This window comes from Bison bison, unplaced genomic scaffold (genome assembly GCF_000754665.1).
Source record: "Bison bison bison isolate TAMUID 2011002044 unplaced genomic scaffold, Bison_UMD1.0 scf7180017864514, whole genome shotgun sequence".
In the NCBI taxonomy this organism is placed as follows: domain Eukaryota; kingdom Metazoa; phylum Chordata; class Mammalia; order Artiodactyla; family Bovidae; genus Bison; species Bison bison.
The window spans coordinates 647,960-667,218 of record NW_011495067.1 but is presented as its reverse complement, the minus strand read 5'-3'; the positions used below and the strand labels follow the sequence as shown (position 1 = coordinate 667,218).

The 19,259-nt window shown below is 39.7% G+C and overlaps 2 protein-coding genes across 4 annotated transcripts in view; one reads left to right on the top strand and one right to left on the bottom strand.

Moving 5' to 3' along the window:
• The first annotated feature begins 667 nt into the window (after positions 1-667).
• SPATA4 (spermatogenesis associated 4) lies at positions 668-9,762 on the top strand. The gene is made up of 8 exons (XM_010829913.1): positions 668-911; positions 2,855-2,984; positions 3,353-3,471; positions 3,579-3,799; positions 5,897-6,013; positions 6,179-6,299; positions 8,354-8,373; positions 9,549-9,762. Exons 1-8 carry the CDS (start codon positions 694-696, stop codon positions 9,659-9,661), a joined length of 1,059 nt encoding a protein of 352 aa, XP_010828215.1. The 5' UTR covers positions 668-693; the 3' UTR covers positions 9,662-9,762.
• A 1,447-nt stretch (positions 9,763-11,209) lies between these two features.
• The window catches only part of WDR17 (WD repeat domain 17), a 54,706-nt gene continuing 46,656 nt past the window's right edge, over positions 11,210-19,259 (bottom strand). For 2 of the 3 annotated variants that reach the window (XM_010829909.1, XM_010829912.1), the window contains 6 exons: positions 17,635-17,776; positions 17,255-17,357; positions 16,301-16,402; positions 14,852-14,950; positions 14,355-14,538; positions 11,210-11,996 (listed from right to left, as the gene is read on the bottom strand). In XM_010829909.1, the coding sequence (XP_010828211.1) occupies positions 11,877-11,996; positions 14,355-14,538; positions 14,852-14,950; positions 16,301-16,402; positions 17,255-17,357; positions 17,635-17,776 (750 nt within the window). In that variant the 3' untranslated portion in view covers positions 11,210-11,876. Of the gene's footprint in view, positions 11,997-12,034; positions 14,539-14,851; positions 14,951-16,300; positions 16,403-17,254; positions 17,358-17,634; positions 17,777-19,259 lie in introns of those variants that run through there. The other variant, XM_010829910.1, reaches the window with a different exon arrangement.

Here is a 19,259-nt window from a genome sequence, read left to right as displayed (position 1 = left end):
TTAATTTATAATTGTGCCTGGTCTGCAATCCTTTTTTAATCTATATCTTTCACTGATAAATCTCAAGCGACTAGCTCAGGGCCTAGAAGGGATTCAATAAATACTTGTCCAATGAATGAATGAATCATGCACACTGGGGCATCCTTGTGAAGTGTGATGATCTAATTTACAAGTTACCTTCAAATATTATGCAATTTTTATGAACACAATGTAATAATTAAGGAAATAGGTACATTAAATTTTGTAGACATTAAGCATCTATTCATCTTAATTTTGAAGATTTTTTTCCATTGGAAGTTTGGAAAAAAATCTCTATTGTTTCCATTTTCCAAACAAAAACAGTCTTTGTCTTCTGAAACGTCCTCAACCTCCTCAAAATGATTGACTACAGAAACCACAACATTCAAAATGTCAGTTTTTAAGGGAAAGCCGGATGGGAGTGAGAGTGTTCTAATCGGTTACTTCTTAAAGGGTAAAACGGAGATTGAAAGCTCCGTCCAAAGTTTAAGCTCCTGGAACCTAGTCCTTTCCCAGTGGGACCCGGGATGCGCGTCCACCAACCCAGGGTAGCAGGACCCCAAGCTGGAGCACCCGTGAGGCGGGGCGTTCGCCCTGAGGCCCCGCCCACACTAGGCCCCGCCTCAGCAGAGGCCCCGCCCCTAACGGTGCTGCCATAGAAACCCAGAAAGCGCCATGGCTGCCGCCGGCCCTAGAGGAGGGCTTTTGACACAGCCGGCGGCAGCCCGCCCTAAGACACGGTCAGTTTTGCCATGTCAAGCAGCTCCCAATGGAGAGAAGCCTAAGAAGTGTCTGGTCTATCCTCATCCCCCGAAGAGCTCCCGCCTGTCTCGGTCGGTTCTGCGCTGGCTCCAGAGCCTCGATCTCACCTTCTTCCCCAGGAACATCAGCAGGTGCTGAAGCAGGTCCGGCCCCCGGACGCCTAGAGGCGCTGAGGGCCCAGCAAAGCAGGCCGGGGATCCGCTCAGGGGCTCTTTCCAGGGACTGCCCCCGCACCCGCCTACCCACCACACATACACACACACACACACTCACATGCACACACTCATAAATTCATATACACACACTCACACTCACATACACACACACTCACATACACACACACACACACACACACATACTCATACATTCATACACACACACATACACACACACACACACTCACACACTCCTTGCTGTCTTAGGGAGATGACCTAAAAAAATAGGATGGAGCATTTCAATCAGTCAATCATTACTTAGACTTAAGCCAATAGAGAATACTTTGGTAACTCAAAAAAAAAAAAAAAGTCCAGGCTCTTTCTCCAGGGACATTGGACATTTATATTAGTGAGGATCAGTTTACTTTCTGTTAGATATTGCATCTAGTTTGAGAGTTATCAGGGACTGAAAAAAGTTGCTGTCTAACTGCAGCCTCGCTGAACACTGCTGTTCAGTCACTAAGTCATGTCTGACTCTTTGCCACCCCATGGGGTGCAGTGTTCCAGACTTCCCTGTCCTTCTCTAGCTCCTGGAGTTTGCTCAAACTCATGTCCACTGATTGGTTATGTTATCCGATTACCTCATCGTCTGTTGTCCTCATCTCCTCTTGCCCTTAAGCTTTCGCAGCATCAGGGTCTCTTCCAATGAGTTGGCTCTTTGCATCAGGTGGCCAAAGAAGTGGAGCTTCATCTTCAGCATCAGTCCTTTTAATGAATATTCAGAGTTGATTTCCTTTAGGATGGACTGGTTTGATCTCCTTGCAGTCCAAGGGACTCTCAAGAGTCCTCTCCAGCACCACAGTTTGAAGCATCAATTTTTTTGGCACTGAGCCTTCTTTATGGTCCAACTCTCACAGCTGTACATGACTAGTGGAAAAAACATGGCTTTGACTCTACAGACCTTTGTCACAATGAGGTCTCTGCTTTTTAACAAAGAATGCTATCTACGTTTGTCACAGCTTTTCTTTCAAGAAGCAAGCATCTTTTAATTTCATTTGCTGAACATAACTGGCAGTTAATATTTTTTCTGGGAATGCAAACTAAATTCCAGAAAAATAATGACTTTGTAGGCAATGACTCTGGCTTATTAATTTCAGTTTTCCTTAAGAAAGATGCCTGAACTTTTCAGTGGATACAGGTATCACATGGGGATCTTGTTAAAATGCATATTCAATACAAAATAATAGTTTTGGCTTCATAAAAGGAATGCCACGGGCTTTGGTGTGTCAAATAGCATCACCCAAATGCTATTCCATAGCAGGCTTCCTTAGAGCAGTGATCCAAGAAAGCTCCATAAGTTAGCTGCTGTCAGTATAGAATATTTAAGTGGTGTAACAAAGGTCCATCTAGTCAAGGCTATGGTTTTTCCAGTAGTCATGTATGGATGCGAGAGTTGGACTGTGGAGAAAGCTGAGTGCTGAAGAATTGATGCTTTTGAACTGTGGTGTGGGATAAGACTCTTGAGAGTCCCTTGGACTGCAAGGAGATCCAACCAGTCCATTCTAAAGGATATCAGTCCTGGGTGTTCTTTGGAAGGAATGATGCTAAAGCTGAAACTCCAGTACTTTGGCCACCTCATGCGAAGAGTTGACTCATTGGAAAAGACTCTGATGCTGGGAGAGATTGAGGGCAGAAGGAGAAGGGGATGACAGAGGATGAGATGGCTGGATGGCATCACCGACTTGATGGATGTGAGTCTGAGTAAACTCTGGCAGTTGGTGATGGACAGGGAGGCCTGGTGTGCTGCAATTCACGGGGTCGCAAAGAGTCAGACACGACTGAACTGAACTGAATTAACTATAAATACAAATTGTATAAGTAACTGCACTTAATTTCATTTCCTTATCGCTATGGAACAGGGATTTTTCAAATGGCTTCCTGATAGCAGAAATATTTACTACCTATTACCCCTGGGACCTTAAATTGTCATCCTTTAAAAATGGAACTTCTTTAAAAGTCAAGTTGGATAACTGGGCACAGTTGGAAAAGGTAAATTAGCAATCACTGACACTTTTAAGTGTTGAGAAGTTTGTTTGAAGAGGTGTATTCCTGAGATCTTGGATTTCTCTGTATATGCGTGTGTGGCCATGTGCTGGGTTGGCAGCCTGTTTCCTTGTATTGAAAAGGTTACTAAGGTTTATGTCATGAGTCACCTATGAAACTTGGCATACTCATTTCAAATTGGAGTGGGATATAATAGTTGGTTTTCTTGCTGAGTAATAATATCTTTTAATAATTATCACATTAAACCTCAAACTATTAGTTGAGGATTAAAGGGAGACTAGAGTGAATTCACAGTAATTGGAGACTTTTATAGAACTTCTTATGATGAAAGTATTCTCTTTCTACGATTAAAGTTCCTGGCAAGGAAAAAACTTAAATTACCTAAAGAACTAATCCATGGAACAATTCACTGTAAAGCCGGAGTACCTGAAATACTGATACAGGAGGTGTACACCTTGTTAACACATAGAGAGTGAGTCATCTGGAATTTTCTAGTAATATAATTTAATATGAAACTTTTGGTAATATAAATCTTATTACTAAAATGGCATTTGTCAACAATATTTTATTTTTTTCCAGAATTAAAAGCATCCAGGAAGACCTCGTGAATTTCACAGACTACAGTTACCAGATGCAGTTACCCCTGGTCCCTAGGTCGACAGCTTCAAAGTCTATTAAAGATAACATTAGGCTATCAGAACTAATAGGCAATCCCAACAAACTTAACAATGAACTTAAAGTAGAGTTCCTCTTCCTTTTACAAATGTTGCAAAGGAAATTGAGCAGAAAACTGAATCCAAGTAAGTTTTCCTTGGAAATAGTCAACTGGGTTCTTCCAAGCTTAATGAGGCTCTACTTGAGCATAAGTGAAAGAAAAGCCTGCCACTGTACCCAATTCACAGACTGTTGTAATTTCATCTGCTGTGACTTTTATTAATTCAATCATATATGCATTCATATCTATCATATTATTTTGTGCTTTTAATGTGTTCTATTTCTTATTTTTTGTCTTACCTATTTTTTCTTCTTTAGCACTGAACTTTTTTCCAAAGACCCCGCTACTAATTTGGAAAATTACAAATTTCTACTCTTTATAGTGCTACCATAGAAATTTTAACATGCATATTTATCTTAGTCTAAATGTAATATATTTATTCTCTTCCTCAAACTGTAAGGACCTTAGAACACTACCCACTCCCTGCCAGCCCCCTGTCCCATTTAAGTTCTCTATTTTTTTTTAAAGTTGATGCTATTTCTCCCTTTTATTTTTATTTATTTATTTATTTTTGGCTATACTGCACAGACATGCAGGATCTTAATTCCTCCACCAGGGATTGAATCCGTGCTCCCTGTAACAAAAGGGCAGATTCTTAACCACTGGACTGCCAGGGAAGTCCCCGCACTTAAGTTCTTTTGTTGTTCAGCATTTTAGTTTTGTCAAGTTATTTTTTTTTAACACCACAAAATCAAGCATCACTTTTTGTCCCTAATATTTGCTTATATTTAATCTGTCTCACTATTAGTTCTACTTATTGGTTCTAGTAGGAATTTCTGGATTGAAACACATCCATTCCATTTAATCTTCAATTTAAATGTCCTAGTGCAAAGCTGACCTGCATCCCTGTTTGCTTTGGAACATAATTTCTCTTTAGCCATGGACACCTCAACCCTTCAGATTATTGAACAGAATTCTTTTATCATCAGTGTTGATTTTTGAGACTGCTGATTTTAAGCAGCCAAAGTGATTGTAACAGTTCTGTGCAATATTACTGTCCAGAGTGGTATTTAGCGGACATAGGGCACAGCTTATGAGTAGAAATGACCTCACACACATCTTCTAGCCTCCATGAGGGTGAGCTAAGAGGAGTAAGTGGTCTTTGGAAGCACAGTGAAATTGATGCCCAAGTGCTGCAGTTGACAGAATTAGTAAGAAACACAGAAACATGGAAAATAATTTTGTCACCATTTTTATAGTACAAAAATAATTGCAAAATGAAAGATACTATATGATTTTATCTATATGAAATATAAAAACATGTAAAGCTAACCTATGATGGATGTCAAGACAGTTTTCTTTTTAGAGTTCTGGAGCTTCCCTGGTGGCTCAGTGGTAAAGAATCTGCCTGCCAACAAGGGTTCAATCCCTGGGTCCAGAAGATCCCCTGGAGAAGTAAATGGCCACCCACTCCAGTATTCTTGCCTAAGAAATCCCATGGACAGAGGAGCCTGGCAGGTTACAGTCCATGGGGTCACAAAGGGTCAGACATGACTTAGTGACTAAACAACAACAAGAGAGAGACATGAGGGGGTTCGGGGGTGCTGGTACTGTTTCTGGATCAAGGTGATGGCAACCCAGGTATGTATTCACTTCGAAAATTCATCAAACTGTAACAATACGATTTGTTCATTTTTCTGTATGTATATTATTATTGAATAAAAGCTTATCAAAAGACTAACAGGAACACAGGGATACTGTCTTTAAAGTAACTTTTTTGAAGCAACGATTCCATGCATCAGAGATGTGAACCATGGTGGAGAGGGCTATTAACCTTTGTATTCACACCACTCTCAGAAATATGATACAAAAGTGAAAGTGAAGTCACTCAGTCGTGTCTGATTCTCTGCGACCCCGTGGACTGTAGCCTGCCAGGCTCCTCTGTCCATGGGATTTTCCATGCAAGAATACTGGGGTGAGTGGCCTATTCCTTCTCCAGGGGATTTTCCCGATGCAGGGATCGAACCCGGGTCTCTCGTATTGCAGGCAGACTCTTTACCGTTTGAGCTACGAGGGAATCCCTGATGTCTAAATAATCTGCTTAAATGAAAATTGTAGTGTCATATATTGACAATAGTCATAATGAATTTTTAAGAAAAAATGTTGTGTTTGTATTTTATAGAATGGTTTGCAGTCAAACCAACAGTGGGAGAATCTACTCTCGATCATCGTCCTGCCAAAGCCTCTGGGAACAAGAGCAATTCAGTCGTTTCAAAGGAAAGAGCCGCTCCTGTGTGTTGTAAGTTTTTTAGAAGGTTTTTTCTTTCTTTTTTTTTTTAACTTGTTAAAATTGATATTTTTCTTTTATTTTGTTCATTTAAAATTTTTAAAATAGTAAAAAATGTTGGTCTAGGCATTCAGTCTAGAACTGTGCAGGAGGCTGACGTGCTGTGTTTTTCTGTAGGTGCTGCGAGTGTGAGTACATCGAGGGCTAAGAAACAGTCAAAACAGGGGAAACCCCCAAGCCAGGGTGCCCCTACTTTCTTCTATATGAGCCATCCCAATACTGATTTCTGCTTAAAAAAGTGAGTCTGAAACAGGGGAAGCGCATTGGCAGAGCTCAAAACTTAGTTCTCTAGCAGCTGGATGATGAATCAGTCCTAAGGCAGACACAGACAACCTGCACACCTGGACTTTCCAATCACTTGTTATACAAAAAGCCACAAGTTTAAATCCTGTGAATTCAGAAAGCACTGTATACCACAGCATGCTGTAGCCAAACCACAGGCTAAAGTCAGTCTCTGCCTGACAATTTTGTATAGCCTGCAAATGAAGAATGGCTTTTACATCTTCAAATGGTTGGAAACACACCAAAAGAAAAACGGTACCTCCTGACACAAGAAAATGCGATGGAATTCCAGTTTCCATGTTGGTAAGTAGAGCTGTACTGGGACACAGCCAAGCCCGTGCCTTTGTGCCTTGTCTGTGGCTGCTTCTCATAGAGAGCAGCAGGCTGGTACTGGCCACAGAGACTGTCTGGCCCACAACGTACTCAGCAAATAAAAAGATGAGGGCAATACAACCAATACTTTTTAAGACATGTTGAGGACATTTGCTAAAAAAAATATTCACTATGTATCAGAAATTCAAATTTAACAGTGTCCCATTTTTATCTGAAAACACTACTCAAAGCTTGAAATATAATATTTACTGTCATGCCCTTGATGAAAACTATCCTGTGGACTCTCTACAGAGCAGGCTGACTAAAGTGTGAAGAGAGATTTCTTGGGCAAGATGGGGTGAAGAGGGATTTCTTGGGCAGGATGGGGTGGAAGTTCCTTGCTTATATAAGCTCTGGGAAAGCAATGTCAACAGATTCTTTGTGTTTTTTTTTTTAAATGACTTCTCAGAACCTTTCATATGCTAATATGCATTATGAATATTAAAAGGGAAAGGTATAGAATGAAGTGTTTTCAAACTCTATCTGATCACATGGGGCTTCCCTGGTGGCTCAGCAGTAAAGAATCTGCCTGTAATGCAGGAGACGTGGGTTCCATCCCTGAGTCCGGAAGATCCCCTGAAGAAGGAAATGGCAACCCACTCCAGCATTCTTGCCGGGAGAATCCCATGGACAGAGGAGCCTGGTGGGCTACAGTCTGTGGGGTCACAAAGGAGTCGGACACGACTTAGCAACTTAACAACAATTTGATCACACATCACTATTATTTAGTTTTGTTTTGTTATGGCTTGATAGCTCGGTCGGTAAAGAATCTTCCTGCAGTGCAAGAGACCGGGGTTTGATCCCTGGGTCGGGAAGATCCCCTGGAGAAGGAAATGGCAACCCACTCCAGTATCCTTGCCTGGAAAATCTCATGGACAGAGGAGCCTGGTGGGCTGCATTCCAGGGGGTCACAAAATGTTGGGCACGACTGAGCGACTTCACTTTCACGTTTCACGCATTGGAGAAGGAAACGGCAATCCACTCCAGTATTCTTGACTGTAGAATCCCAGGGACCCGGGAGCCTGGTGGGCTGCCATCCATGGGATCGCACAGAGTCGGACACGACTGAAGCGACTTAGCAGCAGCAGCAGCAGAGCAACTAACACTTATGGCTTGGTAGAACAACTGTTCCCCAGAGCACACTTTTTAATATTGAGACCTTAGGCCAGCCAGTGCCTCAAAATACATCACCACAGAATCTAACAGAAGTGAATTCCAATGCTTCTATGAGGAAAAAAAAAAAAAGAGCAGTTCATAGTTTCCCTTTTAGATTCTGAGAACACATCCTCCCCTTCCGCCTACCTCGGGCTCCTTCCATCAGGGATGTTTGCAGTAAACGTTCCAGCAGGGTGGGAGCTGGAACCCCGCGGGCTGGGGTGGGGAGGGGTGTGGTGGGCAGGGAGGAGATTGCAGTGGCCTCTCTCTGTTCACCTGCCTGCCTCCACCCCTGTAATAGAGCTCAAAGGGCCAGACTGGAGACTGGGGATGACAAAGCAAAGGTAGAAATGAGCCAAAGCAAGGCTTTCTGCCTGTATAACAAACAGATGTCAGGTGCCACGCTTAAAAAAAAAAAAATGACAGTTGCCTACTGATATCTGAGTTGCTAAAGAGTATTCTTCATTTCTGTTGTCTTTTCAGGAAACTTTCAAGTCTCAGAGGTGAGTTTTTCGAAAAACTGTATGCTATTGTTATTTCAGATCGGGACTCCTAGTAGCATGGCCTCTTGCTGTTCCGTGTTTAACAACGGACGAACTGCTATAAATAACTCGTCCCCCATCTTGCACTCTCATGAGGCCTGATTCCCTCCTATTTCCGCGGTCTTGTCTTCTCTTTTTCAAGATGGCCGACAGGTGCCCTCATGGGGCCGGGCAGTGCAGGATGGGAAGACATGAGCTTTTCTCTTTCTCCTTCACTCCAGCCTGTTGTAGATCCTGGGACTCTCTCAACCGAGGCACAACAGGAATTAATTGTTTGGGTTTGACTTTGGTAATTATATGGATGAGAGCCCCTTTTCCTGGGCTTTACATCATTTCTCCCCACATTGGTGAGATGGATGCCGTTTCGGTCATTTCTGATAAGAGCAGAGTGATTAGTTTGGATAAGCTAACAGAACTGGGAAATTAACAGGAGCAGAGGAAACAACCCTCGACTGAAGGAATTTAACCCTATTTTACCACCTGAGATGGCACTTGGCACTGAATGGTACTGAAATCACAGGCTGTTCATCTGAAAAGTTTCTCAATATATTGATGCGGTGGTAAAAATTAATTGTAAGAAAGGTGTTGTTGTTTTTTTTTTAAACACTGAAGTTCCTTTGTTTACCTAAATCGAGCATCAACCACAACAATGGGCCAAGGAAATGCAGGTCTCTCAGTTATCTCTTGGCCAATCCTATTCGAACCAAGTCAGCTGAAGAGTCTGAGTGGCTAGCTTGGATGCCTCAGCACAGAATTCTAGAAACCTAATTCTGAATTCTGTGTTTGCAAACCTAAGCACTATTAAAATCACTATTAAAATCACTGTTGCCTCACCTGCTTTCTGAAGCAACATTTAAAAATAGTAGTCATATTCAGTATCAGATGCACCCAATAACCCCTGGGTATTTTTAGGCTCTACAGATGACTTCTGGAGGCGCTGGTATTCCGGTTTTGTATTTCCAACTACTATAATGCATGCTGTAAATGTTCTGTTTACTTGAGATTTTAGACTAACTTGTGCCCAGCCTCTTGCTAATTATTGTGTATGGTTGGTACATTAGAAACATTGATGTTTATGTACATATTTAATAACCAGACTGGATCTTAATTTTATGTAAATATCCCACCAAATACAGGTAATAGAGTCAGTACACCTAAAGAAATTGAGGTGAAGCAAACCAGAACATATTCTGACTGTATGAAGCCTACCATAAATGTGGAAAAGGAACCCGAAGAAGCACCTGTCTAATGGCTTTGAAGAAGTGATTTTACCACCTCTTGCCACCCTAATAGGATACAATCATCTACACTTGGATATATTTCAATAAGAAGTAAAGTGTGTCTTATCCATAGTTGGGCTGAAGAGCATATTTTCTAAAAATTCAACAACCTTTTATTCAACACCTGTGCCTGCCCTGGTACTGCTGAAAACACAGACTTGGTTTATTCGTATGCATGTTAATGCTTAGTCCGTCAGTCGTGTCTGACTCTTTGCAACCCCATGGACTGTAGCCTGCCAGGCTCCTCTGTCCGTGGGATTCTCCAGGTAAGAATACTGGAGTGGGTTGCCATTTCCTCCTCCAGGGAATCTTCCCGATCCAGCAATTAAACCCACATCTCCTGCGCTCCTGCATTGGCAGTAAGATTCTTGACCAAGAAGCCACCTGGGAAGCCCCTTCATTAGTCCAGAATGAGCAAAAATAAGTTTAAAGGTACAGTTAAACCTAATTCACCCTGACGAGTAAGAGTTTTTTCTCATAACTTTTGTAGGTAATGTGAATCTACTTTGTAATATGTTTTCCTCACTAGCAAAGAGTTACACTACTAGTTTGCCTGATATAATTTATTTACATGTCATGCTCGTCAATACAATTTTTTTCTGAATATTACTATCACACATTGGTCCACTGAAAATCTTGCCCACCTCTAGAAATAGCTTTACTTAAGCTATTAATTTTTTTTAAAAATATGTATCTTTCCTGTTGATACTGGAAGGAAAATCATGCTTCACTTAGAACCTCATTCTGGTGTTTAGCAAACCATTTAGTTTGAAAAATCCTTCCTGCTTGCTGCCAAGCCCCATATTTTTATCAAAGGGAAACAAAAGCAGCTGGATATTCTGATTATACTTCCTATATTCTTGGTAGTCTTAAATTCATTATTTGGAAAATTTTCATTAAGTGGAAAATTTTCATTAAGTGGAATTATTCATGTTTTTATGCTATCTCATTAATAGCGTCATTTGACTTCCAAGATGAGTATTACTAAGGCTGAATCTCATGATACGTTTGTCAGTTTCCAACAAAACTCTACTTGTTTTTCTGCATTTTTGAAGGCTTAGACAGTTTCATGAGAATTTCGACATCCAGAGACTTCCTTGGTTAACTTTATCTTTCTGAACAGATAATATTTAGTAAAATAAATTTAAAGAGAGTCCTGATAAAATAGATGACTTCTTGGGAATGAGTTTAGAAAATGTTGAGAATAATCTTTTAAACCATAAAATATAGTCCCTTAGGAAAGACTTTTAGAAACAAGTCTTCTGAAACTCAGCTAGAGAAACATGCAGAAAAAATAATTAGATTTGGGTAAACAGTAAGTTTCTTCTCTTGATTCTGTGTTCAATCTCCTGCAAAAGCATTCATGGTCTAACTTCCAATAAATCATGTTTATTATAATTATAGAGTTAATATAAAATGATTACACATTGTGAATATTAAATTATCAAAATTAGTATTTACATCTTTTAAATTTTCACATATATTTCACTTCATTTGTTTTTTACCCCTCAATTTTTTTCATGCTTATATAACTCATTCCTTTTGTAACTGGACATTTAAGTTTCAGTTACAAAACCTGGGAATGTTTTCTTTTAAAAAAAAAAACTCAAAAGTATTTTGACTGCATATCCACTGATTGATGTATATTAAATTTATAACTGAAAACTTTGATTAAATATGAACTAAAACTAGCGGTTTACCATGCATTTTGTAGAGGACAGTATCGGTGCTTGTTAACTTAAAGATCAGCTGTATATACCTTACATTTCAAGACTTGGAGATATTCGGTCATTCAAATATTCATTAGGTATCTACTGCACGTCAAGCACTATTATAGGTGTTGCACTATTTTATACCTTTCAACGTTTTAACACTAGAATAGTTGGTACCATTTATGCTTTGGGGAAAGTTTCTATGCTCTTTTATATTTGTCAGTCCTTTATAATTTTAGTATTACCTTCCTCCCAAATATGGCTATTATATTTTATAAGGAGACAGACATCTATTTTTCCTTTAAATTATATAAATATTTTATTTGTTGAAGTTAATGATTAAAATCAACTGTGAGCCCTCCACCCCCCTCTCCTCCTCCAGACCTTTGGCTTTGGACAACAGAGGTTAAGGTAATACTAACGCCATGAAAGGTCTTAAGAAAAACAATTAAGCATGGAGAAAAACCTTCCGTTAAAATGGGTTGAGTCGTATTCCAGTCCCCAGAGGTGAGAATGGGTTCACCTTTGCCCACATGAGAGCATCATTCAAGGAGATGGTGGATTTCCCATCTTCAAGGAAAAATACAGGACCCTGCACAGTGGGAGTCACAAGAAGAGAGGATGAAATTATGAATTTGCAACTTTAAATTTTAAATTTGATTAAATTTAAAAATTAAAGTTTAAAGTTTAAATGAATTTTAAACTTCCATACACAGAATCACTGTCATCAAAAAACCACTGGTGATATTTAGGCAATGCTGATAGGAAATTTAAAAGAGAAACAAAAGATTTTCTGAATTGCCACCAAATAGAGAAACATTTTAAAATGCCCTGATGTCTTTCAAAATGGAATTTGGCTTTATCATCTGAGTTCTTTTAATTACAATAGTGCTGTCAATGACAACAGGTATTGTTAATCTATTAATTACTACAAAGTTAACATTTATAAAGGCATACATGCTTAATAATAGACTTCACCCTTTTCATCATACAGCCTACATCAATACAGCTGGTTAAATTATTTAAACCAGAAACTCAACTTGCTCTCCAGAAGATGAAAAATACACTGCTATATACATGTATGTATAATATAGAGGCATGTCAATTCTGTGATTTATAAGCATATCTATAATTTAGTTACATCAGCTATTTTGTATATCAAGGGTAGTTCTGAAGAACTAAATCCAAAAAAACCTTTCAATCTGTATCTCTCAGCTCCTAGAAGAAAAAGCATGATTTCAGAAACACAAAAAATGAGATAAAAACTTAATTTCTTCATTATGTTCTAAAGTTATCAGGCTTTGGACCCCAATTTCAAATGATTAGGAGCTTCCCCGGAAGCTCAGATGGTAAAGAATCTGCCTGCAATGAGGGAGACCTCGGTTCGACCCCTTGGTTGGAAAGATCTCCTGGAAAAGGGGAATGGCAACCCACGCCAGTGTTCTTTGCCTGGTGAATTCCATGGACGGATGATCCTGGCAGGCTACAGTCCATGGGGTTGCAAAGAGCTGGACATGACTGAGCCACTAACACTTCAAATGATAAGAGCTTGCTGTTAGCAAATTATTTTCAGATATTCAAAAATCCATTTATATGCAGTAGACAGCTTCCTATTCACAGGTACTTGAAATTTCAGTTTTAACCAGGACAAATTTTCTGCAGGAACAGAAATGCCCCAGGTGAGTAGAACTCCCCATGAATTAGTCATTTGTGCTTGAGTGTATGTCAGATAATTAGTAGATCCTTTCTTAGGTGGGTTTGGGTGCAGAGAGGTTAGACAGCCTGTGAAGTAGATGATTGTCTCAGAAGGAGAAAAGGCCCTGAAGAGGAGGAAGAAACAGGAAGTCTGTCAAGCACTAGAAGAGGTACATGCAGGGCGGTTAGTGGCACTGAGGATACAGTCTAAAAGCCACAAGAGGGGTTTTGCTGTTAATTATAAATGACTGAATTTACCGCTTTGGTTCTTAATGTCTGAACATGAGTGGATAGTAAGCACATGTCCTACTTGGTTTCCTGTCTGTGGTTTGAATATTCTGGTGTGTTCTGAAGACTTAGTTTTCAGGGTCAAGTCAAGCTGCAGTTAGATTTTTCATTGGTAACAAGACATCTGACTAGTTATCCCCCCAAATACCTTTTCTCCACTGATGTGGCACATCGGTGTCAGAGATGTAATTAGCTACGTTACATTAGAGATACAAGAATCCACTTAGTGATGCCTGACGATGCCTGGGAGATGGCATTCTTTTGGTCCCATCTGGTCTCCAGTAGCACTTCATGGGGATTCAGCTTTGTTTACTTCTTGGGGACACCTACAACTGCTCCTGGCTCTGAAATGATGAAAGCTTCTCTATTTTCTGGCAATAATGGCACCCCTGGGCCACACGGGCAGGCCTGGCATTGTTCACAAGGGGCCATTCCTTGGGAATTAGCCATCCCTCGTGATAAAGCCCTGTAATTTTGAATGACTGAGAAGTTCACTAAGTCAATTTAAGAATATGCACAATATGTAGATTTATTATACACCTATCAGTTTTTAATTGCTTTGTGTTTATAAAATACCAATGGAGACTATAGTTACATTTAATCTACTGAGAACAATTTGTAACTGTGTTGACTGTTGGTTTGTCTCCCTTATTTAATTTCCCTAAGGAAATGATCTCTATGTATTTTAAAACATGTTACTAAGTATACATGCCATTTCTTACTAAGTGTATCTGTTATATGAATTGCTTTTATGATAAAAAGTACAATGACTATGTCTCTGGATTTATTTTAAGGAGAGAGAAACCACTTATATCAAATACAAAAGCTTATTAAGGGCAGTATTTCCTCACTGGGCCTCAGGTTTCTTTATACTTTTATTCAGATTATTTTAAGTTCTCATTTCAAAAAGTAATGAAAAAACAAAAATGATGGGCATGCATAATTTATGCTTGACATTAGGCTGTACCTGGATTTTCAATCCCGTAAGACAAGAGATGTGAGTATCGGAATGACTGGGAAGATTCGACCCAGTCACATAATCTGGTCCAACAATTCCTCTGAGTGGTTCTTCCTTTAGTCTCTTTAGTAAAGTTGCATAAACCAGTCTTTGTGAATCAGAAGGGGGTGTATATGGAGAGTCTTCTGATGATCTGTATTTCCAACAGATATTCCATTTTTATTTTTGTAGAATCACAGGATTGTCAAGGTTCAGATTAAAAACAGTCCCCAATGATAATTTAGTCCTTTGTAAGTGATGGAAAATTAACTTTAGACTTAATTTATAGTAAAAGGAAGGACTTGAAAAAGGCAGGAGAGTGTTATAAATTATTACTATGTGCTAAACAACCCAAGATTCATTCTCCTGCCAAAATAAATAATGAGACAACAATTTACAAGTTTGTCTACAATATTAAGCAATACATTCTGTATTCAATTTTTATAGCAGATTTTATATTCACTCACGGGTTGACAATCTGTGTGCAAGCTCTCCATGCGTCCAGTTCCTCAGAAAGGTGTTCAATTTTTAAAGGCACTGACACCTTCCGCCGTTTTAACAGCTGACTGAAACATGCCAGAAAGAAATTAACATCTGACATCCATGAGGAAGACAGCAGAAACGCAAATGAATTTTAAACAACTGCAATTTTAGATATAACCACTGTTCACATATCTATGTGTATATGTAAATATAGGTGTGCATGCCCGTGTGTAACTCTCTGGTAAGTCAAACATATTCAATAAATGCTGGATGATAGGATGAGCAATGCTGAGTAACACTCAGGGAAATTCCCTTATATCTTAATATTGTTGAAAGTTGCTTTCCATTTATGGTTATGCTGCTGGCATAGATTTTTCCTCGAGTGCCCTGACATCAGAGATTCTTCCAACAGCTCCAGGCACAGGCCCACAGTAACACAGCCCTCCACCTTGACGAGAGGGTAAGTCAGGAAGGAGAGAGCTCCATTTCTCTCAGAACCCCATGCCCACAGGAAGGAAACTCAGAACAACTGCTTCACCACAGACTCACAGCATCTTTAGGAGTCACCTATTTTAGAGATGGTATTTTTGGGGGACAAGGCACTGAGTTTTATTTTTGAGTATGACAAGTTTTATGCATGAGGGCTGAGTTCAGCAAGCTGTCCTGAAAACACAGGAGTTTGGCAGGTAGGTTATATCTGAATATAAAATATGAAATAGGGAGTATCTGCCACCAACCAACCTCTTTGCTTTGCATTTTTCTACTGTGGAGATGGGCAAGCTTGAAATACACAGTTTCCAATCTTCTTTTAAAAGTGGATTACACAGTCCTGGCCAGTGGGCTGCAGGCACACAGCACGAAGCCTTCCTTCCAGAATCAGAAGCTCCTGCCCTCTGTGGTCTCCATCCAGTCACCCTCACCTCCCCCTCCCACTTCAAGTACAGGCACGATATACAGAGGGCAAGAAGCTAGCAGGTAACACTGGGCCACTCAGGCAGGAGGAAGGAAGCCAAGGGTGTCAGAGTTGAAAGAAGGGAAGAATCCAGATCCTTGATGGAATCTGCTCAGATGGTAAAGAATCTGCCTGCAATGCAGGAGGATCCAGGTTTGATCCCTGGGTCAGGAAGGTCCCCTGGAGAAGAGAATGGCAACCCACTCCAGTGTTCTTGCCTGGAGAATCCCATGCACAGAGGAGCCTGATGGGCTACAATCCATGGGGTTGCAAAGAGCTGGACATAACTGAGTGCCTAATACTTTCACTCACTGTTAATTTGTATCACTTACTGCTGCTTTATTATGAAGCACATGCTTAGGAAATAAATGGACATGTGCAAAATGTATTTGTTGCCTCTACAATGCACTTAAGACGCTAACCGTCTCAGTGAAAGGCGCTCACTTCTCTAATGTCTTAATCAGAGAGAAACTGTTTTTACCTCGTGTACTCATACAGTGCTGGGACGATGCTTTGATACTGCCTTCTGATAGCCAGTAACGCGCCAACATAGCCACATAATATCAGCAACTCATTTCGAGCTCTAGAAGAGAATATATTTATTTTAAAAAATTCTATAATCTGAGGTACAGAACATTGCTCTTATATAGTTATTGAACTTGTGTCTCATTTTGATGAGTAACATAGCAAAATATGCTTAGAAAATTTTCTAAATGTAAAGATGTTTTATTCATCAGTTAACTCCTATTCAGACATGTACCGAATAATACAAATTGTATTTTAAAATAAAAGTCTTTGAATAATATTGAACTCTTGTCTTCTTGTTTTCCTCTCTCCCGTCGGTCCCTGCGGCTCCTGCCAAAGTGTCACAGGCTGCTGCACCAGTTTTCCCACGTGGCATTGCACCAAAAGCAGCCTAAAGCCTCGCTAAGAAATACACATGGTTCTCGGGACTTTAGCTACATGGGTAACAGTGTCCTTACACGATACCTGAATTCAAGGACGGTGTCTGTTTTTACTTTCTAGCACTTTCACTTCTTTGCCCAACCTAGTATGCTTTGTATATATGGATGTTTAAGAGCTATGACCACTACACAGATCACTGGGGACATGTGGTCCAAAATGACCCCAAAGATCTGAAGTAGCCCTGTTTGAACCAGGTGTGTCTGTGTGTGTCTTTGTGTACAGACAGACACACACAGACACACACACACACACACACACACGGTATTAGGAAATGGGGCCCGTATGATTTATCTTAGGTTTCAAAGTGACCTCTCTGTTTCTATTTAAGGACAAAACAAAATGTAATTTTTCTATATGTGCACCTATCTGTCCAAGAGATCTTATTTCTTCATCTGAACACCAAAAACAATACAACCATTTTGAAACATTGCATAAGTTTGGTTATGTATTTTGGGGATAAAGTACTCACTCAGTACACGTATGCAAGGCCAGTTTTTCAGTACGAATATAACTCAACAGGTCAAGAACGGGGTAAATGGTGTCCAAAGTCCAATCGGAACTACTGATGTGTTCTGGCAAAACAAAACCAGCATCTCTAAATTAAAGGATTAAAACTTGTTCATTCAAATTTTAACTTGTATGATTGATTCTTTTCTGGTCAATGCTATCTACCTCTTTATTTTCTAGATCCCAGTTAGGTCCCGATACCAAACCATCAGCAATCTCTTTCTTTTTTAAATTCAGGATGGCTAGTACTTGATTTTTAAGCCTTTTTAAAAAAAATCAATACAAATGAAAATACCAAATAAAAGAGTAGATTTTAAATTATACTACCAACTAAATACATACCTTTGATGAAGTCAATACCAATAGGAAGGGCTTTTTCAGGTTCTTGACTTAGCAAGTAATACTTTATAGTTTCAAATATTTTGCCATCGGCATGGGCTGTCTCAGCTAACTGCATACATTCTTCTACTGTGGGTAGCTTGCACTAGAAAAGAATTGGTTTGATGACAATGCTACTAATATTTATAGGAATAAAAGCAATAGTATTAATATAAGTACTAAATATTTCCAATATACCTGGTATGTTTCTCTAATTAAAGTTGCTGAAAATAGATGTAAATGAAATAATCGGTACTGGGAGCATACATTTATGTTAATATCTTTAAGATCTAATAACAATAAATACAATAGTATCTAATGAGTCAAAACTTTTAAACACACAGTTAAAAAAGGTGGAAGCAAATTGTCCTGATTGTGATAATGGGATTAGTACCCACAAATGTCATTTAGCAGGAATGCTGAAATTAGTTATTTTAGAACAAATATACTCATCAGTGTCAAAAATTACATTAAGTGTAGAAAACACAAAAGGTAATGCTTATGTGTCCTCTACAATAAAGGACAGAAATGGTATGGACCTAACAGAAGCAGAAGATATTAAGAAGAGGTGGCAAGAATACACAGAAGAACTGTACAAGAAAGATCTTCACGACCCAGATAATCACGATGCTGTGATCACTGACCTAGAGCCAGACATCCTGGAATGTGAAGTCAAGTGGGCCTTAGAACGCATCACTACAAACAAAGCTAGTGGAGGTGATGGAATTCCAGTTGAGCTATTACAAATCCTGAAAGATGATGCTGTGAAAGTGCTGCACTCTATATGCCAGCAAATTTGGAAAACAGCAGTGGCCACAGGACTGGAAAAAGTCAGTTTTCATTCCAATCCCAAAGAAAGGCAGTGCCAAAGAATGCTCAAACTACCGCACAATTGTACTCATCTCACACGCTAGTAAAGTAATGCTCAAAATTCTCCAAGCCAGGCTTTAGCAATATGTGAACCATGAACGTCCTGATGTTCAAGCTGGTTTTAGAAAAGGCAGAGGGACCAGAGACCAAACTGCCAACATCTGCTGGATCATGGAAAAAGCAAGAGAGTTCCAGAAAAACATCTATTTCTGCTTTATTGATTATGCCAAAGCCTTTGACTGTATGGATCACAATAAACTGTGGAAAATTCTTGAAGAGATGGGAATACCAGACCACCTGACCTGCCTCTTAAGAAATCTGTATGCAGGTCAGGAAGCAACAGTTAGAACTGGACATGAACAACAGACTGGTTCCAAATAGGAAAAGGAGTACATCAAGGCTGTATATTGTCACCCTGCTTATTTAACTTATATGCAGAGTACATCATGAGAAACGCTGGACTGGAAGAAACACAAGCTGGAATCAAGATTGCCAGGAGAAATATCAATAACCTCAGATATGCAGATGACACCACCCTTATGGCAGAAAGTGAAGAGGAACTAAAAAGCTTCTTGATGAAGGTGGAAGTGGAGAGTGAAAAAGTTGGCTTAAAGCTCAACATTCAGAAAACGAAGATCATGGCATCTGGTCCCATCACTTCATGGCAAATAGATGGGCAAACAGTGGAAACAGTGTCAGACTTTATTTTTGGGGGCTCC

What these genes read in the sequence shown, in the direction of transcription:
- SPATA4 (XM_010829913.1), top strand. Translation starts at nt 694, where the DNA reads ATGGCTGCCGCCGGCCCTAGAGGAGGGCTTTTGACACAGCCGGCGGCA. An exon ending in ACCTTGTTAACACATAGAGA is followed by an intron (nt 3,472 to 3,578) that starts GTGAGTCATCTG and finishes ATTTTTTTCCAG; the next exon opens with AATTAAAAGCATCCAGGAAG. An exon ending in GAAACTTTCAAGTCTCAGAG is followed by an intron (nt 8,374 to 9,548) that starts GTGAGTTTTTCG and finishes CACCAAATACAG; the next exon opens with GTAATAGAGTCAGTACACCT.